This window comes from Podarcis pityusensis (assembly GCF_964106645.2).
Source record: "Podarcis pityusensis genome assembly, chromosome: 11".
Taxonomy (NCBI): domain Eukaryota; kingdom Metazoa; phylum Chordata; class Lepidosauria; order Squamata; family Lacertidae; genus Podarcis; species Podarcis pityusensis.
In genome coordinates this window covers 42,939,125-42,966,921 of record NC_138036.1, presented here as the reverse complement: position 1 = coordinate 42,966,921, position 27,797 = coordinate 42,939,125, and the positions used below count along the sequence as shown (strand labels likewise).

Below are 27,797 nucleotides of genomic sequence, written 5' to 3'. Positions count from 1 at the left end.
CATCTGGTCCATGCAGGAATCTCAACTAAATTATGTGTGACCCTGAACTGCAACTATTTAGGCGCCAGAGTGGTGCGTGCTCTAGTTATCTCCCGCTTGGACTACTGCAATGCACTCTACGTGGGGCTACCTTTGAAGGTGACTCGGAAACTGCAATTAATCCAGAATGCGGCAGCTAGACTGGTGGCTGAGAGTGGCCGCCGAGACCATGTAACACTGGTCCTGAAAGACCTTGATTTGCTCCTAGTACGTTTCTGAGCACAATTCAAAGTGTTGGTGCTGACCTTTAAAGCCCTAAACGGCCTCGGTCCAGTATACCTGAAGGAGCGTCTCCACCCCCATCATCCAGCCCAGACACTGAAGTTCAGCGCCGAGGGCCTTCTGGCGGTTCCCACGCTGTGAGAAGTGAGGTTACAGGGAACCAGGCAGAGGGTCTTCTCGGTAGTGGCGCCTGCCCTGTGGAACGCCCTCCCAGCAGATGTCAAGGCAATAAACAACTATTTACTTTTAAAAGACAGCTGAAGGTGGCCCTGTTAGGGACGTTTGTAATGTCTGACACTGTATTGTTTTTAATATTCAGTTGGAAGGCACCCAGAGTGGCTGGGGAAATAATAAATAATAAATTATTATTATTTTATTATTATTTATGTTTGAAACTCGTGTTTATTGTGAACCACCTTGAGTGAAAGTTAACATAAAGGCAGTATGCAAACAAAGCAACTAACTGTACCCTTAAGCAGACGGCAGCTTTGCATCTATGCCCCCAGACGCAATGAAAACTGTAAAATCGTCTGCCCACTTAATAAAAGTTGCACGGGCAACTCGGGTTGGAAGTGGGGAAGATGCTATCCAGAAAATAAGATATCTGTATCTAAGATGTGGATTTGAGATTCTCACATGAAATACCCCAGAATGACATGTTGCTGCTTGTTCCAACAGTAACCTTGTGGCTGCCTATGAGAAAGCAAAGAAGAAGCATCAAAACAAGCTGAAGAAACTGGAATCCCAAATGATGGCGATGGTTGAAAGGCACGAGACCCAAGTGAGAATGCTCAAACAAAGAATTGCCTTGCTGGAAGAGGAGAACTCGAGGCCCCATACCAATGAAACGTCACTTTAAGTAGAGGGGAAGATTTTTATTTTATTTTTAATTTTGAAAAGAATCCATGTGCGTTGCATATTTGTCTCTTGGAAAGACTCATACAGGTGGTGAACACACAGGCAGATCTGGGAAAGGTGGAGGTCAGTGCCTCAAAAAGAGGAGTTATGACTTTGGCAATATATAGCCATCTGGAGGAGCCAAAAATTTAAGTGAGGCTTTGGATGGCTCTGCATATCAGACAGTGCCTGATGGTTAATGTATCCGTTTATCAAGGTTCTATGTAATTTTTTTATTCACAAAATTACAGTCACGAACACTCTACTGTTCTTATGCATCAAGAACATTTGTCTGAGTCCCCTGCATTTTTTGAGGGAATGTTTAAAGGCCATGGGACAGGCAGCTTTCATTTGAATGGATAGCAATTCTCTATCCCATCCCCTCTAGCTCCTTCTCTCCAGAAAAATGCTCAAACACTTAACTAAGGGGAGAGCCAGACATTTATTTGTAGGTGGCCTCTGGCCACAGATTAAGCCCAAGCAAACATTACCATAGCCCTGCAAGACACATCTAAGGAAGTAGTGTTGTGACTCATTCCTCTCCAGGAGACTGGAGCCAACCAGTTCTGCATGCGTTGCAGCTAGTGCTGCCAAGTGAGATTTTAAAAGGGGAGTAGTATTTCAAAAGGAAGAGGCAATTCAGAGGAGCTTTGAATACGCTGACCCAGTGCCTGACACCCTCCATCTAACAGGAGGGTGCTATGCCGTTTCAACCTCTCTTCTAGACATACCAGCAGAATCAAAGCAGGCAATCCAACTGTTTTTCCGATCCAGGTAGAGGCGGTACAAAATTGTACACCCCCCCCCCAAAATGGGAGTAGATGCAGTTGCTGTACAGTGTCAGAATAATCAAATCGTCAAGTTCCGAGGCTGAACGTGGTTTAGGTTGTAAGGAATGTGCCTAATCAAATGAATGTAGGGTGCTGCTCCCTGAAAAGCTGGATGAAGTCACTTGCAAACGTGTTATGATGATGCTAGTTTGGCCCTGTAAAACTCATCGTTATCAGTGGGAGTGCAGCAGGTTGCCTTAGTCAGTTCTTTGTATAACTTTTAAAACTATCTTTAATATTCTAGCCTCTGTTCTTCTCTAGACATAAACACAGCAATAACTAATTGGTGGCAGGAAGAGGGAGTCTAGGCAAACATTCTGGGAAAGAGGAGTGTCTCAGTCGTGGCACAAGCAACTCTATGGTGCCTTGCTCTTTTATACCCCCCCCCCTGAACTGATTCTCTAAGCAGCCAACAGTCCCAAGTTCTTCCACATAATTTCACTCCAGCTGATCATATGTGCTTTTCTGGACAGGTTTTGGGATTTCTGCTGCAGTCTCTCTTCTGTGTTGTGGTATTTTACCTGCTCAAACTAAGGAGGTGAAATGTCCAGGTGCGTCTACAGCAGTGGTGGCCAAACTTGGCCCTCCAGCTGTTTTTGGACTACAACTCCCATCATCCCTAGCTAACAGGACCAGTGGCCAGGGATGATGGGAATTGTAGTCCCAAAACAGCTGGAGGGTCAATTTTGACCACTACTGCTCTATGGGGTGTTTTGTCTGTCTGTATTTTTAAGGTTTAGCATTCAGGAAGAGGGCAAATATGTGAAAATTAATGTTAAGTAATGCATGTTTAACTCTCATTTATACCTGATTTGTTGTCTGTCTTTCTGCTGCATTGTTGTTTTCCGATATAGCACATCTATCCATTTGGCAAGCTGTATAGTAGGCGGACAATTTTGGTCATCTTTTGCCCTTCATCCGAATTGGCTTTCTTAAGCAAAATTCAGTTTACAAGCAGACTATGTTAATGTTTCTCCAAATGAATTAATGCCATCCTAAATTAAGATTTGGAGATGACAAGGTATAACACTTAATTCCAGTCCAAGGAGGCCTTGGTTATCCAACTCCAGGGGGAAAGACCTTCCAGCTATGGCCACTGCTACCCAAACTGGACCTTCTGGCCCAGGAGCAACTCCTTCACCTTAGCATGTTTAAAGGATAAGCAGTGACATCTTCAAGGCTAGTTGGTAGATGTGACCTGTATTGTCTAGGATAAGATGATGCAGGCCACAGCTTCTGTGAATAAGATCCGTTAAATGAGTTGATGGTGCAGGAGCAATAGAATCTCGGTGGATTTCAGTTCAGGTCTTCAGAGTATCAAGAAATACTCTTAAAAGTATTTCTTTATATCATCTGCAAAGAAGCCCAGAACTTTTTCTGTCCGCCATCTACACAGTATGGGGCACCTTTTTTAAACTCTCCCACTAACCAGTTTTCTTACGTTCAGTGCTCAAACATCTTACAGAACCAGCCTTTCTGATTAAAGAAGCTATGTGGTTCATGGGGGGGGGGGTCAGCTCAGCTGACCTGAATGCCTCCTGGAAGATACATGTAGTGCTTCCCACCTGCACCTTTACCAGGTATTTATAGAATGTATACATTCCTCTGCAGTCCTGAAGGATGTTTGTTTTATATTATATTAGAGGCACTGCTTTGCTACGAATCCTGATGGATTTTTCAAGGACTCTGAGCACATATAAAAGAGCACCGAGACTCCCTTCTGTCCCACCCTTTAAGATTTTCTTAGCTTTGTCCCCCCACCAATTCAATGGGGCATGTTCTAGGTTTTCATAAGACAACTTTCCTATTTTACATGTTCCAGCTTTAAAGTAAAACATCTGTCCCCAATGTGCTATGCACCAATTGTTTATTGGACTAAGACTGCTGCCCTAACTCTGGTTTTATACGTTAAATGCCCAGAGCTTGAGCCACGGTTGTTAGGTAACCACTACCTTAAAAGTTTTAATTCTTGATTTCTGGTGCAAATGGGCAGCTAACAACCTTCTCATCTAACTAACCAATAGCTGTGATAAACCATATCTATCCTTCCTGCAGGATTGACTGCATTCATGCATGTGTCCTGTACTCACCAATTTCACTTGCAGGGAGTGAGCTGTGTTTCGATAACCAGAACTGTCTACTTTACCAAAATTCATTACAGTCATACCTTGGTTCTCAAACGCCGCAAACCCGGAAGTGAGTGTTCCGGTTTGTGAATGTTTTTTGGAAGCCGAACATCCAATGCGGCTTCCGATTGAGTGCAGGAAGCTCAACGAACTTCCGAAACAGATTCTGTTTGAAAACCAATCTACAACTGTACTTGGTTTGGGCAAAGTGGTGGGAAACCGTCCCACCCACCACCAAAACACTTAAGTTAGAGGTTATTAGCAGGAAAATACAGATCCATTACAGTGGTGCCTCGCAAGACGAAATAAATCTGTTCCGCGAGTGTCTTCGTCTAGCGGTTTTTTCGTCTTGCGAATCAACCCTATTAGCGGCTTAGCGCTATTAGCGGCTTAGCGGCTTAGAAAAAGGGGGGGGAGCGAAAAAAAATCTCAAGACTCGCAAGACATTTTCGTCTTGCGAAGCAAGCCCATAGGGAAATTTGTCCTGCGAAGCAACTCAAAAACGGAAAACCCTTTCGTCTAGCGGGTTTTTCGTCTTGCGGGGCACCACTGTATTTTTTAGTACAATATTGCAAGAATGTTACTTTAAAGCACTTGTGTGGAACAACAATTTATGAGTTCTCGAACAACATTTTTGTGAGTATGTTATGACCCTTCCACAGGAGGGGTGGTCTATTAAATTTAAGCTTTGGTAGGTTTCTGTGGTGGGAAGCAGCTCTGCCGCCTATCAGATGCTTCCTTCAACAAGCAGTCACTTCATCACAGGGAACATAATCAGCAGCTAGAATGATAAAAAAAGCAGACACGGGCTACTGCCAGTATACAGTTCAAGGTGTTTAGGTTGAAAGCAAAAATCTGTTACTGCCACTCAAGACGAAATACCAAAAATTCAGTTATGCAACTGTTTTAAAAACCATCTCTGTGCCCAAGTCCTCAGGCAGACCTGACGTGTGTGGGTGCTGTGTATTGTCATGCTAAACAAAACTTCCAGAACTATCCATTCCATTGTTACATGGAAGTGATTGTTTTAATGACAAATCTAGTCAATTATTCAGTCCTTTTCGTCTAAATGTGACACGTTGAGTTGTATTATTAGAACAGGTTTCTAGAAGTCGATGAGTTTGTCATATGTTGCATGGAACATGTTCTAAACCTGTTATTTTCCGGTTAAGGTATAAAAAAACCTTTTACACCAGCTTGAATGTACTGTTAGTTATTTACAAAGAACATATAATTTTGCATTAAATGTCAGTATTGCTTTGCTGTTTATATTTGCATTTTTCATGGAAAACTACAATTTTAATTGATTTCCCAAGTTTTAGTTCCTTAGCTGCTGTAAAATAGCTACTTTGTTTTATTTGATATAGACTTGTACAAACTGCATTTATTTATACAGAGGCATTTATAATACTTTTACAAATGTTCTTATATTCTGAATAAATTTCTAATGCAAATATTATGCCTTCTGGCATGGCCTTTTTCTCTTTTTTATCAAAGGTTATAGAGTCACTGCTTCTGGACAGGAAAATGCTTTCCTGGTTCTTATTTTATACATCATTGTGTAAACCCTTCTCAGTGCTTGCACAATAAAGAGCTTTCAATTTGTTTATATGAAAACATGAAAATTAACCGTTTTAATGGCAAATGGATGAATGTACACAACTCACATGACAGTTCTTTTATGCTCTGTTTTCATGTTTTGTGGGCTCCAAGTGCAATTCCACAAATTTTCAGAAAAATGCTTTCTCTTGACAATTCACACACTGATACCTAGGGGCAACAATACCAGTTACAATGTTTTATACATCAGTATTTATAGGCATGACCCAGCTGTATTTTGCAGTTCAGAACAATAATCACATTTCAAGTTTACAAGTTATCCAGAAGTCCAAAACTTACTAGTAAGCATTTTTATAATATAAAAGCAGTAATAAGTAAAATCAAATTGCTCAATGAACATAAAAATAAACACATTAGCTTACTTAGCACCTAACGGTGTACTTTTTTTAATAGACCAATCTCAAACCATGTTAACTTAGTGAAAAAGTAACCTATATTTCCTAGCCTATAACAAAGAAACCAATACATACCTATCCCACTGTTCTCCGTCTCTCACAAGTTATGAAGAACGACTTGTTACTATCTCTTCTTTAAAGCTAGGCTGCAAATCACTGTACATTAAAGTATTTTGAAATAACACAAGTTGTCAGATTAGGTGATTGCCGAATGCACACCTCCTCCTATCAAAAGCACACCCTTCTGTAGCAATGCCATTTTTCACAAAACATAGCAGTGAACAATCCCTACTGTTTAAACACACATTTTCAATCTGTTATAGTAAAATTTATTTCAGAGAACGTTTAGTTTCATTAAAATTGTTCAGCTTAAAAGAATAAACCAATTTTGGGCAAGAACAAACCTGTGGTTGAATACAGTGGCTACAGCCGTTATGAAAGGTAGCATCATTGATCCTTTATATAAAATATTTGTAGTTGTAGAAATATATTGTAAAATGTACATTCCTTTCTTGATGTGATCTATGCTTCATTAATGACACAAATTAAATGTCACTTTTTTATAACATTGGTCCATTCAATCAACTCATTTCAAACAACAACCTGTACATCATTTCCAAGCACAGTTCTAATAGTTTATACCACAGTTACAGGTTTCATTATGTTATTTAAACCACAGCAGCAAGAATCTAAAGAGCTGCTTTTGTAGAGCGCAACAAGATTGTTTTTCACTTCTCCCATTTTAAAAGCAGTTATTTGTTACATTCCAAAAAATGCTACTGCTTAAATGAAAAAAAGGGGAGTGGAAGGGGAGAAATCAGTTTCAAGCCTACTAAAATACACAAATGCACAGAATGGGACATGTGGCTCCTTGGATCATTGTCAAAAAAGATTATTTTAAACACTGGTTGAAGAGTTCAAAACCAGGCAGGACATGAGGATTTTCGTGATCCTGACAATAACAAATTAAAGAGTTTATTTTTTCCATTGTTCTTATCAAAAATAAAAGCAACCATAAATGCATGCTGAATATATATGCATACAAGCCATATTGCATCAGTCAGTGCTTACTGCAAAAAGTAAGGTTTTAAGCCTATTTATCTTTCCCTTTGTGAAAAAGATATAGCTACATATGTTTTAAGAGTAGACCAAGATTTCAGTAATAGCTAACTTTCCTGTAAGGATGCCTTCACAGTGCACAGTAAATTATTGTCACATGTAAGCACTCTAGTGTAAGGAACTGTGAGCAAGAACATCTGAATTGCACGTTTCACAATTAGGAACTGCCATAACAGCTATGCTCAGACTTCTTGGGCTGCAGAGGAACATGCATGACCGGCTAAGAAAAACTCACAAGCTGCCAGACTCAGAACATTTGCAACTCACAGTTCCGTTTCAGATGGGACAGAAATGGAAGGAACAGGGAGAGGCACCAGCTTTCAAATACCAAGCTTCATGTCAGAAGCTGCTCTAAGGACCCTTGCATAAATCTCCAGCACTAGTATGGGCCACTCTGCAAAATTCTGCTGTGCTTTTCCTGCAACCAACCATGCAAAACAGCCCCAAAATTCAACTAAAATCTATATTTTTGCCACAGCTGCATACCAGTATTTAGTACTACAATTCTGCAAAGCAAACTGCTAACCTTAGCACACAAATATTTGAGCTTAAAGGCTACCTTAACCCTTGGAAAAGTGAAGTGCAGCTAAATGTGAAAACTGCTCCTTTCTCCTCAATTCTGCTTTCTCAAGCTCAGATATTGAATACAAAGCTTTCAATAGCACACAAGTCTAGCAGAAACCACAGACTTCATGAGCCACCAAAAACAAAACAGAGTAGCTATAAATCAAAGCTTCACTAAGCAACTCACAGACACACATACATTTATACAAAACCATTTCCCAAAAGCTCAGTATGCAGTCCCAAGGATCCTGTTTAAAGTCTTTTGTCTGCTGAGCATCCTTTGCTTCTGTAGCAGAAATAATTTGACCTCAAAAGGATCAGACAAGTAATGCAATTAGGTGCAGCACAGAGAGGAGTTTGTTGCATCTCCTCAAGCACATCAGACCAGCAGTCAACATTCAAGCAGTTTGATCTTTCTGTAAAGATTATCTCAAATCAATTCACATATCATTTATTCCCCCATCTTTTAAAATGCCCACAGAGAAACAAAAATTCACAATTCCCAAATTGCCTTTTCTTCATTGTTTTACAGAAATCTATGTAAACCATATGCCTGGACTTTGGAATACACGCGTATAAAAAGATTCATTTAAACACTTTGCAAGCAAAACAAAAAAACTCATACCATACAAACAAATTAAAAGTAAACAACCTGAAATGTTCACAGTGCAGGACACCCAGGAATCCATAAAACAGTTATTTTCAGACACCCTTAATACATGATAATAAAATCAAGGAACACAACTTTATGAAACATGGTACCTTGTAAAAGTGAAAATTATTGCATATTTACCATGTTTACTTGCAACCCATTTTAAGGCTAGATTTAACAAACCAAGTTAGTCTTCTATAGCTTCTGGGAAGTTATCCATCAAGAAGCCTGACACTGTCTTTGCTAAAGAATTGCAAAATGGGAGCTACACTTTGTCTATCCAGACGTTAGGGCAGAACTTGCACACACTGAACACAAAGCTGTTTCACTTTAGATGTTTTGTCTCACTGCTACTACAGTGATTTAAGTGTTTGTCAGGAAGGAATTCATTTCATATCTGAAATTCACATAACTGTGCCAGAGTTCCGTGGTGTACCAAAAAGGAAGCAGCATAAAGAGTAATATTCCTGGGAAATCAAGCTACATATCAGAAGAAGATTGGCACAAGCAGTCTGAAAATGCAATTTGCCATGAACGAGAAGTTAGCAAGTTAGGCACTTTTATTGCTATAAAAAGTCAAACTGCACTAAATACTGACCAAAATTCCCCCCTCTAAATAGAGGTGGACAGGGGGAAAGTGGTGTCTCTGTCCATCACCAACCTTTCAACTGTCTTAACAGATTAGCAGATCCAGTGAATTTGCTGATTTGAATAAATTATAGATGTGGCTGGCAGGCATGTAACTACTCAGCAAATCTGTCACTCAGCAATATTTAAAATGGCCTGTAAATAAAACCTAATTTACTTGGAAGTTAATTTGAGTTTCTTTCCCAGGCAAAATGGACATTCACAAAGTTTATACTTTACTTGACAGTCCTTCAGCAAGGGAGATTATACAGATTTTGCAAGAGAAGAGGCACTATGCAAAATTATAAATGGTTTACTCAGTTCCCAAACTTTAACCCAGGTAGGCTGGAAGTTTGGTTTTTGAAATCTCAAACACTTATTACAAGCTGTTCTACAGTGCCAAGGTAAAGGCAGGATATGGAGAGAAAGAGAGAGAAATTCAGCAGCAGCTCTGTAGGTAAGTTATGTTCACAGTCATGCCTTCAGAACAATCATGGGACGTCGTTTTGTAAACCATTCAAGATTTTTTTAGACTAAGCAATCTGTACATTTTGTTAAAATAAAAACTTAAATGCCTTTCTCTTGCACTCCTTGCTGCATTCTTGTTAAAATTGTTAAAACGTTAAAACTGTTGCAACTATTGTGTTGACACCAAACTCAATGTTGAACCAAAGATATTGGTCAAAATTATAACAGAATAGACCAGTACAATGACAAAACAAAACTCATTAGGCTGAATATCATGTGCTGTCCTGAACATGCTTTGAATTCTCTCCTTGCAGTACTTTAAAAAGGCTAGTTTACATTCTATACAGTAAAATTATCCCCCCCTAAATCCACATTTTAACATGCTGCATATTCAAACCCGTTGCTGTTATTCCAAAATGGCAGAAACAGCAAAATCAGACCAAGAAAACCAGGTTTACCATAGCTGAACACCACCACCCAATCCTACTGGAACTGGAGAGGAGGAGGGAGACAATCTCTGAGCAGAATTCAGCTTTTCATTATACCATTACCATTTTAAAACATGCCTTTAAAAAGAACCTGGTACAGTGCAAAAGAGAATCAAACGGTTTCAAAAGCCAGAAGATCCGAGGGAGGAGGATCCTGAACTAGCAAAAAGAGAAATTTGCCTTTTAGCATACAAAGTCATAAAAGGTCTAACTAAATGCAGGATACAAAACAGGTGTGTCCTCAGAAGTTTCAGGCCAGTTGCCACCCTGTTGTGACATACTGGAAACCAAAGAATTATTGTACATCAGAGCAAATCCAAACACTTAAGAGGTTAGTATAGCACTAGGGCTAAATAAAATACTTCTCTGAAATCTAAACACACAGAAAAAAAAAATGCCCTCTAATGCATAGTTAGGAACTAGCAAATGAAACACTGGAAAGCATTTTTTCCCCTCTGCAGGTAAAAGCTATACTGCATTTAAAGTGCAACACTGTAATGGTGTCACTCCCATATTGCGATGAGAAACCTTCCAGCCCATCACTAGGTCCCTGCATTGCTTTTAAACCTGAGAAAGGGTAAAGGCTGGATTTAAGAAACCTGCTCAGCTACTTTGCACCAGGTCTGTGGCAGACTTGTGCAAATGAACAACCATCAAAGGTCAAAACTTTTCATGATAGCGTCATGGTCAAACTTGAAGCTCAGAAAAGCTCGTGAGGAGAAAGTGAATTTGCAGTGGCCATTGCATGACCCTGATTGTCCATGTTCTAAGAGCTGGTCTTCATTGACACAACACATGTCATATGCTGCTTCTGGATTAAAAAAAAAAGATAAAACAAATTATTTAGCAGCAGCAAGTGTCAGAAGTAGTCTTACTATTCAGATTAAAAAAGAACAGTACATACAGATTACTAAAGAAAGTTTCAAATTATTTGGCCACTTATTCATTAAAAACTGTTAAATTAAAACAGGTTTGCAGGAAAGAACACTTGGAACAATCTACATTTGAAGTGATGTATCATAGCATTTATATACTGCCTTTTAGCCAAAAACACTGTCAGAGAAACGTAGAAAAAATCAGTAAGATAAATATCTTCCTTCAACATACAGAACAATCCAGTTTCACAAGTGACTCTTGCATACAGCAAATAAGCTGAATCAGGATGTGATCATGGGTTGATGTTCAACATGTGACTTTCTGAACAACAATAGTTCACATACAATTGGTCTCCACTACCAAAATCTCCCACATCCAAGCTATGAATTGAGACGTGTGGTTTTTACTTCAGTAGTTTTATAGGACAAAAAGGCCCAGTACCTATATAGAATCAGGAGGTACTATTTCTTCTGCGGTTTGTGGTGTAGGGCTTCAGTGTGATAGGTACAATGGGAGACTTTTAAATAAATAAAAAAACTAATTGCCACATTTGTGGTGCAGGGGTTCGCTGGAATTGTTAGATCTTCCCTTGGCAGCTGCATGAGAATTCCCCCCTTCCCCCACAAAGGGTTAGGATTTATCAAAATGAAGTGGAGAAAATGTGTAGATGGTATGAAGGGTGGGGGAGTGTCCTACCCCCCAGTTAATAATTAACACTAGAGAAGTGTTTGTTGGGTGTGTATGGGTGAGAGAGGGAGGGCTGGCTGTATGTATGTGTGTATGTATGAGTGAGAGAGGGTTGGTGAAGAGACTCTCAAGATCACCACTACAAAGGTGGGTGACTCTGGCTAGGTCCACTACTAGCAAGCATCCCTTAAAACATGACCCCAACATGACCCCAAAGGAAATGCAGTTCTTGGTGGGGGGGGGGGAAGTTCCCTAGTTGCCAACTAAGATATGAAACCAGCATGTATTGTATCCTGGTTAGCAAGCATAGCTGCACTCATGGCTAGTGCCTGACCCTATATACCATGGTTAAATGGCTTGAGATAGTTACATCTGAACCAGGGTGTCATGTGTTGCTTAAGATACAATGCACAGTGAAAAATAACCAGCAAAAGTGCAAACCTCAGAATGTAGCATACGCATACTTACCTGTTTCAAAATTATCTTGAAGTCTCCTGGGATGTAACTTCTTTTCACATTTCTGGTTAAGAAGATAACTGTATGAGTTTGGGTTTTGTATTAGTTTTGAGTTTTGTTTTAAATGTATCTGGCAACGGATGAAGAGTGCAGAAGAGATGCCTCTTACCACATAGATATATTTAAAAATGCAGAATTAGGTTGCTATACCTTGAAAGCTACAAAGAAGAATCTCTTTTGCAGGCCAAACTAACTTCATGGAAGGTTACCACAACCCGATGGTCTTTCACCACATACAGAAATCTGAAAGCATATGTATGTCCTGTGGCAACTCATACTGCAAGCTCTAACCCCTTTACTTTGCATTCTTTTCTAGCTAACTGAGCAACACATGAATCCGTTACAACTTTTGCTATCCTCCCCAGGATTACTTTTGAGTGGAAGTTTACCAATAGGAAGCACAAGAGACTCTTCTCAACTACTTCTGGGCAAATCCAAATAAAGTTACGAGAGGACACTCCCCCACTTCCTTTTTAAACCCAGCCAAAATCTGGGACAGGTCTCAAGAGCAGCAAAAGTCCAGAAGCTGACAGTGTCTAAGCCAACATTTTATCTGTCCACAGTCTGTCTCATGCTGTGAGGGCACTGTGAGGGCACCTGCAGCTCCAACTATCACTGAAATCTTCTTGATACCTCTGTGATTCTACAGCACTGCTGACCACTCAATGTAGTTTACACTTCTTATTTACCATTAAACAACTTACCAAAGTTTGGTTCTGTTTAGCTGGCTGACTTTGCACTCCGTTAGTTTTCTTCTTTTGATTGGGAGTGTCTTGGTATTGCTTTCTACCATTGCTACGTGGGTTCTGAGCAAACCACCACACAAAGAAAAAGAAGGAACTGAAGTTAAAAATCCATGGCCACATCCTGTATGCTTATGCATATATTAAACAATGAAATTTGATAACTAAATTGCAGATGATTAAAGTACTGTGCATATGCTTAGTAATTCTCCGATTACCATAATATACCGTATTTTTCACCCTATAGGACGCACCGGCCCATAGGACGCACCTAGATTTGGGGGGGGGGGGGAATAAAGGGGGAAAAATATTTTCCCCCCCGCCAGGCTTCCCCCGACCCCAGCACCCAGAACGGGTCCCAGAGCGATGCCAAAGCTGCGCGCAGCTTCAGCATCACTCTGGGAGCTTGTGCAACCTTCGGGAGCCCGGCGTGGCTTCGCGCCGGGCTCCGGGGGGTTGCGTGGAGCTGCGCGGAGCCCAGGCAGCTCTGCGCAACCCTTGGGAGCCCGGCACGGCTTCGCGCCGGGCTCCCGAGGGTTGCGCGGAACTTCCTGAAGCCTGGAGAGCGAGAGGGGTCGGTGCGCACCGACCCCTCTCGCTCTCCAGGCTTCAGCAAAAGCCTGTATTCGCCCCACAGGACGCACACACATTTCCCCTTCATTTTTGGAGGGGGGAAAGTGCGTCCTATAGGGCGAAAAATACAGTATACAGTCTTATTCCCTTAAGACACAAGCTTGTGAAGTTTGAAAGTTAAAATGCCTCATGTACACAGAAAACCAAGTTTCACAGAATTTGAGCTAGCACAAAAATGTATTAAAAAGAAACTCACCTTTAGTTTTAACGCATCAGACGTCTCAAAATGATTGTTATATGGCTTCTGTTGCTGCAACTGCCTTTGTTTCGTCCACTGCTCTCCTGAAGGACCATCTGTAACCACTGGCTGGCTATAATGGAGTTTGGATCTAATCCATCAAAAAAAGGGGGGAGCTTGTTTAGAAAAGATCAAAAGCAGATTATGATCACAACAGCTTTAACTCGAACTGCTTAGGTATTCCCTACATGAGACTATATTTGCCAATTAACCATTGCGACAGTATGTTATAGATTTCCTCTTTAGGGCATTACTGCTTGTTTCAAAGGCACTGCAAAGTGGCGATTGCTGTTGACAAATGCATGATTCTCAGTCCACTCAGATTCATTGCTTGTCAATGCTTATAGTGACAAGGTACAATACGGTGCCGGCCGGGGGGTCACCTGTCTTGATAGCAATTAACAGGGGGGGAAACACCACTGCACTAGGAAAATTTCATTGAGCAGCACTCATCAAATGATGCCAATGGCACTGGAGCAACTAAGGGTTCACTGATCATTTACATGCTTGCAATTCTACACACATGGTGGACCAGTAGAGATGTCAACTACAGTACATACCAAGTAATGAGAGATGCAGAGTATATTATTCAACCTGCCCTTCACCAGAAGGTCCTGGGGCATGTGTGGCCAATTCCACAATCTTTTCATCTCTACAAAGGTGTGACCAAGTTAGGCTTGTGGAAATTTTACCATTATGTGCATTACATTATTTTGCCACATCATCAGCAAATCACAGAAACATCCACATGTATCACAGAGGCAGACACATTGCTCCACTGTCCATACAAAAGTGTCCATTCTCATATGTCTGGAACCAAGGGGTGGTTTAAAGAAAAGACAATATGAGATTTATTGCAGATGTCTCTTTCCAATATGGAACTGTAAAGCCTGCATGTAATAATAATAATAATAATAATAAATTTTATTTATATCCCGCCCTCCCCAGCCGAAGCCGGGCTCAGGGCGGCTAACAACAATCAAAAAATCAAAAAATCAAATAATCACACAATCTAAAAATATTTCATTATAAAAATTAATTAAATCAAATTGATGGCAACCAATTAAGCAAAGTTCTGTGCAGGTTGCCAGAGGAGGGAGTCAGGCTGCGCCCTGATCAAAGGCCTGGCGGAACAACTCTGTCTTGCAGGCCCTGCGGAAAGATGTCAAGTCCCGCAGGGCCCTAGTCTCTTGTGACAGAGCATTCCACCAGATTGGAGCCGCAGCCGAGAAGGCCCTGGCTCTAGTTGAGGCCAGCCTAACCTCTCTGAGGCCTGGGACCTTGAGGATGTTATTATTTGCAGACCGTAGGTTTCTCTGTGGGGCATACCAGGAGAGGCGGTCCCGTAGGTACGAGTAAACAGTGTATGTAAATGTATGTAAATGTATGTATGTATATGTAATATGTATGTATATGTAAACAGTGTATGTATGTGTATGTATGTAAACAGTGTATGTATGTAAATGTATGTATGTATATGTAATATGTATGTATATGTAAACAGTGTATGTAAATGTATGTATGTATATGTAATATGTATGTATATGTAATATGTATGTATACATATATGTATGTATATGTATATGTATATGTATGTATATGTAATATGTATGTATATGTAATATGTATGTATATGTATATGTACGAGTAAACAGTGTATGTAAATGTATGTATGTATATGTAATATGTATGTATATGTAAACAGTGTATGTATGTGTATGTATGTAAACAGTGTATGTATGTAAATGTATGTATGTATATGTAATATGTATGTATATGTAAACAGTGTATGTAAATGTATGTATGTATATGTAATATGTATGTATATGTAAACAGTGTATGTATATGTAAACAGTGTTTGTTAAATTTGTGTTCTGGGGAAAAGAAAGGGCCAGTGAACCAAAATGCCACATCACTGAATAACATTTTCCTGCAGTTCAATGCATTTATTGAATACCCATGATACAAGCATACAGCGGTACCTGGCAGTATTTTAAACTACTACACAATTCATACATATTCAGCACTTGCAATGAACTGTAGGTGAACTTGCCTGTGGTTCTGTTTGATTTGTAGACTGCCATTTGATTCAGAATACTGAAGGCAGCTACATTTCATATGTCAGTTTACCAAACACCTGTTCAGTCGTCCTTAATTATTGGTACGGCAACTCAAGAATTTGCTGTTTTCAAAGACTTTCACTGATGTCTTGCCAAGTAACAAGCTATAACCAATCTTAATTTAGGTTGTAAAGACTGCAGTCCTATAGCCATAGAACTACCTAGTACTTCTGTCTTAACAGCCCAACATATCCTTTCACTCTTCTTGATCCACACTGCTCAGTGGTCCAAAAATCTCCTGTCCCCTGAAATGACTCAGCCCTTGCTATTCCTTATGCCTCCCTTGCTCCCTTCAAAACCTTCCTCAAAACTTTTCTGGAGGGTCTTTGGAACAATTCCCTAGTCCTGATACCCTACTGTAACTAGGCTGAAATATTGAAATAATGGCACTGTTTACGCCTTCCTCCATTTTCTTCCTTCTGCTTATGTTTAGACTGCAAGTCCTTCGGGGAAGGGACCAGCCAAATCTGTTCTAATTAAAGTACCACTTACATAGATGCCAAATGTATTAATACCACTGCTGTTGATAATGCTAATGATGATAGTTATGTACTCTCAGCATCCACATACACTTTCACTGAGAATAAGCCCTTTGCATATACAGTGGAACCTCGGGTTACATACTGTCCTCCTTATGAACGCTTTGGGTAACGAGCTCCGCTAACCCAGAAGTAGATGCTCCTGGCTGTGAACTTTGCCCTGGGATGCGAGCAGTAATCACGCAGCAGCATCAGGAGGCCCCATTAGCAAAAGTGCGCCTCATGTTAAGAACGGTTTCAGGTTAAGAACGGACCTTCGGAACAAATTAAGTTCGTAACCGGAGGTACCACTGTAACAGGTTTTACTTTGAGCTAAAAATGTATGGGATTGTACTGCAAGTCTTTTTTCCTCCAACATCTATACTGGTTAACACTTCTGTAAAATAGAACATTATTAATAGAACATTCCATCATTCTTTCGCTCCATTTAGGTGTTATGGACAATGCTTGGGGTGGTATTCAGCTAAATAATTGCACAAATGGCAGCTTCCTGTTTCCAGTGCACCAGGAATGGACTCTCTCCCAACACTAATAAGATGGAGGAATTTCATTATCTGCATTTCTCTTTGGTTGAAAGAGGTACCAGGCTCTCGTCTGCAGTTTGCCTGGTGGTCTGGCACTCGCTTCCCCATGGAATGAGAGGGCAGGCAAAGGCACTGGGTGCATGGAGCACTCTGGCTGCCATGACACCCCCCCCATCCCATTCCTGGAAGCACAGGTTATCATGTTAATTGGATTCTAATTGGAGTAAACTACAGGCGCGTGCCAGAGACGATGAGATAAGAAACTGCAAAAACAACCCATCTACAAGGATGTAAAAGGTTTGGACTGAGAGATTTCATTTGGTGAAAGAGACAATGGAGGGAGGGGAGCCCACAGTTTGCTTCTTTAAAGTTTTTCTCTACGTTTATGATACGGCAACCCTCCCCGGGACTGCAAGTTTTATTAAAAATATCTGCACAAATGAGGACGGAAGAAGTTGGAATATAATACTGTATGGAATTTAACAAAATAGGAACGGGGGGGGGGGGCGGAATGCTATGCTTTGAAACACAGAGCAAAATCCTCCCTAACCTCCATTATCCAAGGAATGTATTTGAGATAATTGGCCATAAATCAGCAGTAGGGAGCAAAAGAGTCTACAAGCTGCGGGAATAGAAGTTTTTGGATTAACTGTCTGCAGTCTGGATTCAGACCATTCTTCCTAGGCTGGAAAAATGGTGAAGATGGCTTGTTTACTAGAAGCCGAATCACGGGATGAAGCGATGCAGTGACTTTTGGAAACTGAGATAACAGCTTCTCCTGGGGCATGATGGGAACCATCAACAGGAATGAAGACTACAACACCATATATGAATGGTGAGAAAACTGTCAAAGAGAAAACTGTCACACGCAGGAAAGAATAAGGATTACAGCTAAAGTTCCTCACTTGAAACTTTATAAATTTTCTATAATACCAACACGAATAGAAATCACAAGATTGTAGCTGTTATACAGGGGGTTATTATATCTGAATGGAAATTATTAACATTTTGGAACGCAGAAAAAAAGGAGAAGAATCAACTCATCAACTCTAGCATGCAAGGGGGCCATTTTAATTAAATCGTATAATTTGACAGTTGAATAACTGGCATTAATAACTGTATTAATTGGATAAAATTGGTATTGTTATAATGAAGCTGCTATTGGAACAATATTGGAAAATCAATAAAAATTTATATATTTTAAAAAATAATGCACAAATAGAACAAATCCCACTAACACTATGGGAGTTCCTCCTTTTCCTCCCCTATACATGCCCCACACCAATCCCAAATTGACTTCATAGGGTTGGGGGAACCCCAGAACAGATTTAGGGGTCAAGAGGGAGAGAATGTTTCATCTGAACAAGGAAATATCACTTATTTCATTAAAATTATATATAATGGCTATAAGGTTACTGGTAGATTTCAAATTGAGATAGATTGTTACCTCATTTTTTCCATGTTGGGTTTAGGTGGTGTGCTACTACTAGTTGATGAGAATCCATTGTCACTATCAGAAGAATCTCCATACCGTCGAGAAAGCCAGTCTCTCAGTGGTCTGTGGAGAAGGTAATATTGGGTCAGCAACATCCAGCTTCTTAGGGGAAATTTTAGAACACAAAAATAAAAATTTCCTCAACACAGAGGTGAAATATAAAGGACTGTTTTTCTCTCTCTCGTCCTGAACACACCTGATGAAGGGAATGGCCATGAAAAACTTGTTAGGTGCCAAACCCAACTTGGACTTCGGAGTCATATCATTTCTATGGCAAGGCAATTTGTCAATTGAGAACCATTCAATGTTCTGAAACACAGAAAAGAGATTCCTTATATTACACATAAATAATGGACAGGGATAACAATCTGAAATCACATTGCACCTAATCAGGAAACAGCATGCTTTGCCATCACTAGAAAATGACTGATTAAAATTCAGTTCTATATGTTGCAGACCCACCCAAAACAGAAAACTCAGAATATCCCCCCCTCAACTGCCAAAAAAACGCTCAATGTGCTGCAATTTCTTCCAAGATGTTGATCTGGTTCAAACATAACACTAAACCATGGTTAGTGTTAACTGTAGATAATGTTAACCATAATTTGTAAGCCATGGTTAAAGCTGAGGTGTCTGGCAGACAAACTTTGGTTTAGTACATCACAGAATAGAGAGCAGTTAAGCCTTAAGAGCAGTCATGATTTTGTTGCCACTCTTCACCCAGGGTTCTGTAGTTTTTGGACCATGAAGGCATCTTAACCATGGTTAAGGACATCCCGATTTACACATAACACTAAGTTATGGTAATTGTTAACTAAGGTTTATAAACCAACTACAAAACTTGTTTAACTGGCAACCTTTATCCTTAGGTAATAAAAGTTAAGCTGAAAGGCTTGGTTCATACATAATGCCAGGTCGTGGTTTAGTGTTATGTGCAAACCAAACCATTTAGACTGCAGATCACCCCTAATATGCATGTTGCCTTGACCCGCTTCTATTTTCTTTGCCTACAGTTTTCAAACAGTGCAAAGTGCCTATGGAATCAGGTTCCCCGCAACCCCAGGGCTTGGACTTCATGAAGTAGGCCTGATGAGCAATGGATGTGAAAAACGGGGCATACAAGTAATATATCATGAGAAAACAGCATGCATTTGCTGTTGCAATATGAATACTTCCATGTGACTCTAACAAACAAGACAACAATATGATACTGGTGTCCTGCATACCGGAATGGTGCACTAGAGAATGGTCCACTGCTTTAGTCCTGCATAAATCATTATTTTCTCAATACCCAATAATTTGATCAGACCTTACAAAAAAACACACGCATGTAAGTCTATTTACCCGAATCTCTCTCCTCGTTTTGGGATTAAATTTTGTGTCCTTTGGAATTCCTGGAATAATGTACAAGCGTGCCAGCTGATCATTTATTCGCAATTCAATATAGTCATCTTTATTGATGTAATCTTTTATATCAAAACCAGTTTCTTCAAATACCTGAAAATACACAGGCCAGAGTAAAAAATTGCATTTGCATTTTAGCTGCTATGTAACTAGTTATTTCACTTTATAGCTCAAAGTAATGAAAAAGTTGACTAATACTTTTCACTTGGGGAACTATATGTGAGTGAAAATACAAGCTCTTCACTACAGCTTTAAAAAGAGATTCTTTTAAAAATCAAACATACACTGCAAAGCTATCCAAAAATATTCAACAATCTCTACAACAAGTTTTGACAAATAAAAAACTTTATAATAGGGTAATTGCACATCTTATAAATATACTGAAGAGCCCAAAATGAAAAGAGTAGGTGGATCCTTTCTCAATTTTAGCAAACTATTTATTACAGATATTTCTATACTGCTTTATATGCATGCATCTCAAAGCATTTTCTCAATACAAGACACAATTTAGAGAAATTTGATGCTTCCAGTAGCTTCCAGTTTCTCTGAATCATCCACTATTATTAATGCTATCCCCTTCAGCAGTTTTTAAACTGTTTCTGGGAATCCTGTACATCCTTAGAAGCTCATCAGGGTTTCCTCTATGAAATCAATGCTAGCAAACAAGCATCCTTGAAAGACAGTTTGTTCACAGCCACCTTCTCTTGAAGTGTGCAGGAAAGCACTGAATATGTTCTAGGCCATACCCTTCATGCTCACTGGGAAAACCCTGCACAAAAAGAGCTTCTAAGCTCTCTGCCTTGTTTTCAGGCTTTTGGAGTATACTTTGAGATCTTAAAAGCTCTCTGCCTTGCTTGGGGTGAGGTGAGGTAGGGGGTAAGACTCATACGGCACTGGTTGGGTCAGGAAAGTTGAAATTACACATGTTAAAAGCACGAAAGCTGCGAGTTACCTATAACGTCATCCAATTTTATTCCAGAGATATAACCTATTTATTACATCGGCTATATAGAAAATCTTAACACAGATAATGGCATCTATGAATTTAAAATATTTTTCATGCTTCATATTAATTCCAGAGAATATTTACACAGCTAGGGGATTATAGAATTCCCTGTTGTCTCTCACTCGCAGTACTAAAAATGTGAAGAGCCATTTTTTTAAAAAATGACAGCAAGCAACTCAAAAACCCATTGGGGAGGAAGTTACTCAAGATGACGTGCATTGCGATCCTGTATGTTTACTTTGTATTTCACCACAAAAGCACAACAAGTTTATATTTTATGTTGAGAAAGGGAAATTGGTTACATAGCAGGAAAAGCAATCAAGGAGGCTGTCCATAGAGCAAGCCTTGCCCTACAACAACCAGTTTCCCTATCTTATGCCACTTGGCACAAAGTATGACCAATATATAAACAGGATTAATACCTCTTCTTTAAAGCAATTCTTACATAACTGTGTACAATATTATTGGACTGAATGTCAATGAATGCATAGGAATGGCAGCAACAACAACGTAAAAATTTATATCCACGTTTGTCATATATCAGGGGACAGAAAAATCACCACCTGATAGAAAAACACTAACATGGTACATGCACTTGAGGCACATGGGAACATGTCAGAGACCTCATTTTGAGCATAAAAGCAACTCAGTCACCTCTCTAGCAGCACAGTCATGTGGAGCTTCCTCTTTATTCACTTTTCCTTTTGGAAATCCCCAGCCAGACTTTGCTAAATAACCCTGGACCAGCAGCACCTGCAAAATTTAAGCAGTCAATTCAAAACATAATTAAGCACTTAGAAGAAGAGAAGTAGTTGGAGGGCATCAAATTGTGTTAAGCACCAGTGGGACTGGGAAAATTTCATATTTACAAGAATGATACACCAAAATAAATGGTTGAGAAGAAAATCCAGCACACATTCTTCTCTTACAGTGAGGGGAAGAATCTCAAATGATATATATTATTCAATTATAAAACTAGTATTTACATAAAAAGGTATTGTTTAGGAGAGTTTGAAATAGTCGCACTTGAGTACCGTATTTTTCGCCCTATAGGACGCACTTTTTCCCCTCCAAAAATGAAGGGGAAATGTGTGTGCATCCTATGGGGCGAATGCAGGCTTTCGCTGAAGCCTGGAGAGCGAGAGGGGTCTGTGCGCACCGACCCCTCTTGCTCTCCAGGCTTCAGGAAGCTCTGCGCAGCCCTCCGGAGCCCGGCGCGAAGTCGTGCTCAGCTCCCGACGGCTGTGCGGAGCTGCCAGCAGCCCCGGCCTTCGCGCAGCTCTGCGCAGCCATCCGGAGCCTGGCGTGAAGTCGCACTGGGCTCCCGACTGCTGCGCGGAGCTGCCTGCAGCCTCGGCCTTCGCCCAGCTCCGCGCAGCCATCCGGAGCCCAGTGCGAAGTCGCGCCGGGCTCCTGACGGCTGCGCGGAGCTGCCTGCATTCCGAAGGCTGGGACGCGCTGAAGAGCGCGCCCGGGCTTCGCGCACCTCTCCGCAAGCCTGGGGAGACTGGCGCGAATGCGCGCCGGGCTCCCTAGGCTTGCAGATAGCAGGCTGTTCTGGGGGCTGGGGTCGGGGGAAGCTCGGGCTTCCCCCGCGCCAGCCCCGGGCCTGGGGGGGAAATAAAATTTTTTCTCTTTGTTTCCCCCCCAAAAAACCTAGCTGCGTCCTATAAGGCGAAAAATACGGTAAGTTGATTTTAATGTTAAAATCTAAATCAATATTAATTCCATTTTCCAAGATATAAAAAGAAATCCTTCAGATCAGTTTCAGACTTACATTTTCAAGGCTCTCATCAAGAATAATGGCACCATAGGTTGGCACTCCCATTTTGTACTCTTTCCATTCATCTAAAACCCTCTGCACATCTTCACCTTGAGGCAGTAAAAAAGGGCAATGACTGAAAAGTACAGGTAGTCAAGGAAATTCACTCCACCAGGACACACGTTTTCACTCCTCAAATCATGTTTCCTTTCTTTTGTCTCCAGCAAATCATAATCACTGACATTAATGAGGGAACGTTCACACCACGAGCTTTAACACCAGTGGGTTGGTTTTTCTTAAGAACTGTCATGGGAATAATGGGGGGGGGGGACCTTGCCTTGTTGCCTGTGAAGAATCTTGAGGCACTTTAAGTTTCCATAGGGATGCTTTCATAGTTTGAAACATCTATTTGAAACACGTATTTCACCACCCCCACCACCTTAAAGAGCAAAGAGCTAGCCGTACAAGCTGGCCAGTGTCCTTTGGGGTAGGATGTGTTCCTGATGCCCTGAAGGGGCAGTCGTGAGGCCCAGTTTGAGAAATCATCACTGAATCCTGTCAGGCAAAAGGCCCATCTAGTCTACCGTTCTGTTATCACAGTGGCCAAACAGTCCAACACCACTCTCTTGGTTATAGATTATTCTCAGTCAGCTTTCGGGTCAGAAAGCTGCCTTGTTTCCCTTCTTGATGACCTATGCAAGTAGATGGGCAGAGGAATATTCCCTCTGGATTGTCTCTGTGGGTTGGGAGGGTTCTGCTCTATCATATTTCCCTGCAAGGCAACTGCGTTCCTCAGATCGGGTGCTGCTGAGAGTACCGTACGCCCCAGAAGCACACTTAGCCTGTCCTATAAATGGGTTTTAACGTTATAGCTTCAACCACTCTGTGAATTTTGCAGTCTAAAAGTAGTATATAAATCATAGCACTTCTTTTTAAAAGTCTCTGCCTAAGAGAATGGCATGCAGCAGTAAGAAGCCTAATAATCGGCTGTGGCCAGGCAGGTGAGAAACAATAGCTTAAAGTAATTTTAGAATGCATGCTACCCCCACCCCAGAAAAAGCATGAGCTGATGATTGGCATTTTCCAATTTTACATGCATTCATTACATAGCAACAGGAACCACAAAAATCAACAGAATCTACTTCTAATGCCTCCAGGCCAGAGCTGTGCATGCATTCCAACAAAGGGCACTCACTCCTGCACAAACCAATTTCCCCATTCATTTCTGTAGAAAGGACAGCCCACTCTGCATTAACAATGAGTGAAATTCTGTGCCATTCCCACCTCCAAACACATAGAAATTGTGTAATAAGCACATTTTAAAAAAAAAGTAACATAAAGCACACATAAATACGTGCAGCGGTGCTTACTGTGAAGAACTTCATAAATTCCAATTCTGGAGATCCCTTGCCTTAAAACCTAATCAGAATGATTTCAAAAGAGCTTACTCTCAAGTGTCTCATGACACAGGTAAATTGCCAGGGACCTGACATCTCTAGGTAGGGCTGAGAAATACTTTTATCTGAAACTCTGGAGAGCAGCTGCCAGTCAGTGTAGACAATAGTGAGCTAAACGGGCAAATAAGAATAGCAGTCTGTTCTCAGTATGAGGCAGCTTCCTGGATGGCACTCATGAACACAGTTTCACCACGCATAGTTCACAAGACTACAAAAAGACACAGCAATACAGAAAGGATATCAGCTTTAGCAAAATCTCTTATCCCACACTGAGGTAATCCTGGTGTGTTCTGCATGTAGAAATCCAAGTAAAACCAATGGGCAAGCTCAATTTGAAAACACACTCGGATGGCATTGTCCCGTTCCTCGCTGGGAATGTGCAGAATAAATCGACTATTGGGAGGGAGAAAATAATTTTATGAACTAGCCACTGAAACATCTGAAGCACGAAGAACTCCTAAATTACAAAAACAGCAAGCGCAAAGTCAAAAACGTTTATTTGAAAAGGACCACACATACTTAAAAAGAAGCCACACATAGGTTTCAAGACATGTATTCAAGATCTGGGACATTTTAGTGACAACCGCCCATCAGCCACCATGAGATTAGAATCCTTAAGCTTCATACAGATGAGTAAATACTATGTTTTACATAGGACCTTCAAATGCTTTCAGCTCTCCATGATTCAGCACCACCGCCATGGACTTCACTTGAAAGCTTTGAGGGGGTTATAAAAATGCAGGAATTGTCAGGATGTTTGTAATATTTGACAATACTTATTTTTTTATTTTACTTAATACACTTGTATACTGCCTTTTCATAACTTAACATGTATTACAATGACTGCTAATAACAGATAAAAATGCAATGCAAGACTAAGATAAATCTAGCAACAAAAGCTAATGAACTAAGGCCAACTGAAAAAGATGTGCCTTGCAAACCCTCTTAAAAGCTAGTATAGGCATCTGAGTGAAGATGTTCAACAGGCTTGCATTACTTGTGTAAAAGCCTTGCTTCTGGCCATTATGGTTATTTTGTGTGTAATAGGTAGATGAAGCAGAGAGCATTTAACGTTTGAAACTTACATACATACTAGGTGGATGAAGAGAGGCTCTTTGTGAGATACATAATTCTAGTTTTATTATCAAATAAAAGCTGTGGCCTCAGTTGAGTGCATATTTTTTCAGAAAAGCTGCTGGGTTGGTACTTTACCATCAGGTTTTAGTGTTGTACCGAAAACACTTTGGGGATGCAAATAAATATTTTAAATTTATTGGTTAATGTTATTTGTATTTCTTCCTACAACTTAAACCAAGCAAAGAGAAAGGACTTTTTGGGAGCTGTTTTCATTTTGACCAAAAAACAGGTGAGTTTCATGTTGCAGTATTATCCAGCAACAAGTTGATTTAAGGTCAAAAACTCATAGTGAGTTCTGTAATGACTGGATTGGTTATAAATGGACTTTCATGTTATTAATTTGATTCAATATTTTATTAACTGTGAATTTTAATCAATTAAATATGAATAAGCAAAAAACGCACACCACTATTCTGAAGCTAAAGGCATACTTTGGGTGAGATCCAACATCATGCATGCCCCTGGGCACAATGGGATTTCCCCTTCCTCTCCTTCTCCTCTTGGCCTAGCAATGGACCCGGTTTAAAAAGCCAGGATAAAATAATTCAAATTGGCCACCACATCAAAGTCTGACATGAATCTGTTGATTTGTTTCATGGCTGGACTTCTTACTTACACAGAGTAATTGTTCTTGCCTTGCAACCCTCATAACACTGTTCAATGCAACTCGATGGGTAAAGTAAGGACTAGGTAGGCCATAGAGTTTGTACAGAGTTCCTTCTGACATGCCATATTTTCTCAAGCTCAGTTTCCTATCTCAAATATGGGAGACCAGAAAGTATTTAGACTGAAACAGGTGTACCCGCCTTAGGAAGAAGAACCCCAAATTTATGAAGTCTAAGCATCATTTAACACGCTTGTATCTCAAGGGACGTGGGTGGCGCTGTAGGTTAAACCACAGAGCCTAGGACTTCCTGATCAGAAGGTCGGCGGTTCGAATCCCCGTGATGGGGTGAGCTCCCATTGCTCAGTCCCTGCTCCTGCCAACCTAGCAGTTCGAAAGCACGTTAGAGTGCAAGTAGATAAATAGGTATCCCTCCAGTGGGAAGGTAAACGGCGTTTCTGTGCACTGCTCTGGTTCACCAGAAACAGCTTAGTCATGCTGGCCACATGATCCGGAAGCTGTCTGCGGACAAACGCCGGCTCCCTCGGCCCATAAAGCGAGATGAGCGCCGCAACCCCAGAGTCGGTCACGACTGGACCCAATGGTAAGGGGTCCCTTTACCTTTACCTTTTTATCTCATCTAACAGGTTCAGTTTGACAATAATTGCCAGATATTTGATTTTTGCATGCCTGGGGCTTCTCATCTCACTTAATAATATTAGATCATTGAGAAATCATTATTGTACAACAGATAGGGGTTAGCAAAGATGTTAATTCTGGAATTTAATAACTGATCCTGGATGGTTGAGCATTTTTCTGGATAGCAAGAACTCAATAAATCTGCTGGGAAATACCAGGCTGGGAGCACAGAATACATTTACAGGCACATGCCAAGATGAGGAGGAACAGCTAACATCTTTTACTGGCTTCTCTCCCTTTGACATTGCCTTAACATGCAAACATTAAGTAAGTGGTATGAAAGCAAAATGATGTGAAAAGCATTGTCTACTTTTTCTCCACATTTCAGTGTGTTGTCAGAAGCAAAACTGATAAATAAGCTGGCAGCCCTACTTGGTAAAAGCAATATTTCCAGAGCAGCAGTCCCTTTGATATTCTCTCTTGCCTATCTACCCTTCTCTCTCACCTTCCACACCATCTCATTACATTTCAATACTGTGTGGATGAGTTCTCCCTCTGACTGCTATCCTGTTGGTAAACCAAGTATCCGCCATACAGATCCACTAAATGGGGGCAAAACTGGATTTCTACAGTGTATCTAAAAATTGTGTTCTGTTTTTTAGAGGGATTCCCTCCCCCCACAAAAAAACAACAACAGTAGTGGTTGAGATCTGCACATGTGCACTGCCCTCATACTATGTCTGAACAGCAGCAGTAGAAAGCAGTGCCCAGATGCCAGATCTGGGTGTTTTAAAGCTGCTTGTTTCCTTTTGACACCAGACCTAAAAAGGGGAAATGAGGATGGAATTTGACTTGGAGGTAACAACAAGTGCACCTCTACCAAGTCCAACATGACCACTCCCTAAAAGGATCCTTCAAAACTGTCCCTTCACAGTTAAAAATGCCATGGAAGGAGGCATCTCTATTTTCACAAATGTTGGAGGATATGCCATAATGCTCCCGGGAAGCCACAAAACAGACTTGGGAAACGTTTTTCATATATATATGATAAACATGCACTGGACTACAGGGGTACCTCTACTTACGAACGTGATCTGTTTCGGGGTGCCATTCGCACCCTGAAAAGTCTGTAAGTAGAGTGCTGCTACTGCGCGTGCACAAAGTGCAATAGAGCACCTCTGGGTTTGCTGCACTTGCAACCCGAAAATCCGCAACATGAAGCAAATGGAACCAGAGGTATGACTGTACAGTACACTGTAAAAGACGTACAGGGTGGGAGTATAATAGTTCCATCAAGCTGCACATGCTATGTGTACAATACAGTAACACCAAAAGTCTAACAAAACTATTTACAAAACCACCTATTGTCA

General features: G+C 40.7%; 2 protein-coding genes across 6 annotated transcripts in view; one reads left to right on the top strand and one right to left on the bottom strand.

Moving 5' to 3' along the window:
- MCC (MCC regulator of WNT signaling pathway) overlaps positions 1-5,571 on the top strand; it is a 206,757-nt gene extending 201,186 nt beyond the window's left edge. For 3 of the 4 annotated variants that reach the window (XM_080972405.1, XM_080972406.1, XM_080972407.1), the window contains one exon: positions 940-5,571. In XM_080972405.1, coding sequence (XP_080828531.1) covers positions 940-1,120 — 181 coding nt within the window. In that variant the 3' untranslated portion in view covers positions 1,121-5,571. The remainder of the gene's footprint in view (positions 1-939) is intronic. The other variant, XR_013977152.1, reaches the window with a different exon arrangement.
- The window catches only part of DCP2 (decapping mRNA 2), a 27,418-nt gene continuing 1,072 nt past the window's right edge, over positions 1,452-27,797 (bottom strand). Inside the window, exons 2-12 of one of the 2 annotated variants that reach the window (XR_013977190.1) lie at positions 24,289-24,440; positions 22,606-22,733; positions 21,483-21,581; positions 19,763-19,915; positions 18,615-18,727; positions 18,371-18,481; positions 13,699-13,831; positions 12,831-12,932; positions 12,079-12,130; positions 5,782-10,858; positions 1,452-4,895 (exon numbers count right to left, since the gene is read on the bottom strand). Coding sequence is in view for 1 of the 2 variants with exons in the window: in XM_080972957.1 (XP_080829083.1) it covers positions 10,701-10,858; positions 12,079-12,130; positions 12,831-12,932; positions 13,699-13,831; positions 18,371-18,481; positions 18,615-18,727; positions 19,763-19,915; positions 21,483-21,581; positions 22,606-22,733; positions 24,289-24,440 (1,201 nt within the window). In the remaining variant the exon portion in view is untranslated. Of the gene's footprint in view, positions 4,896-5,777; positions 10,859-12,078; positions 12,131-12,830; positions 12,933-13,698; positions 13,832-18,370; positions 18,482-18,614; positions 18,728-19,762; positions 19,916-21,482; positions 21,582-22,605; positions 22,734-24,288; positions 24,441-27,797 lie in introns of those variants that run through there. The other variant, XM_080972957.1, reaches the window with a different exon arrangement.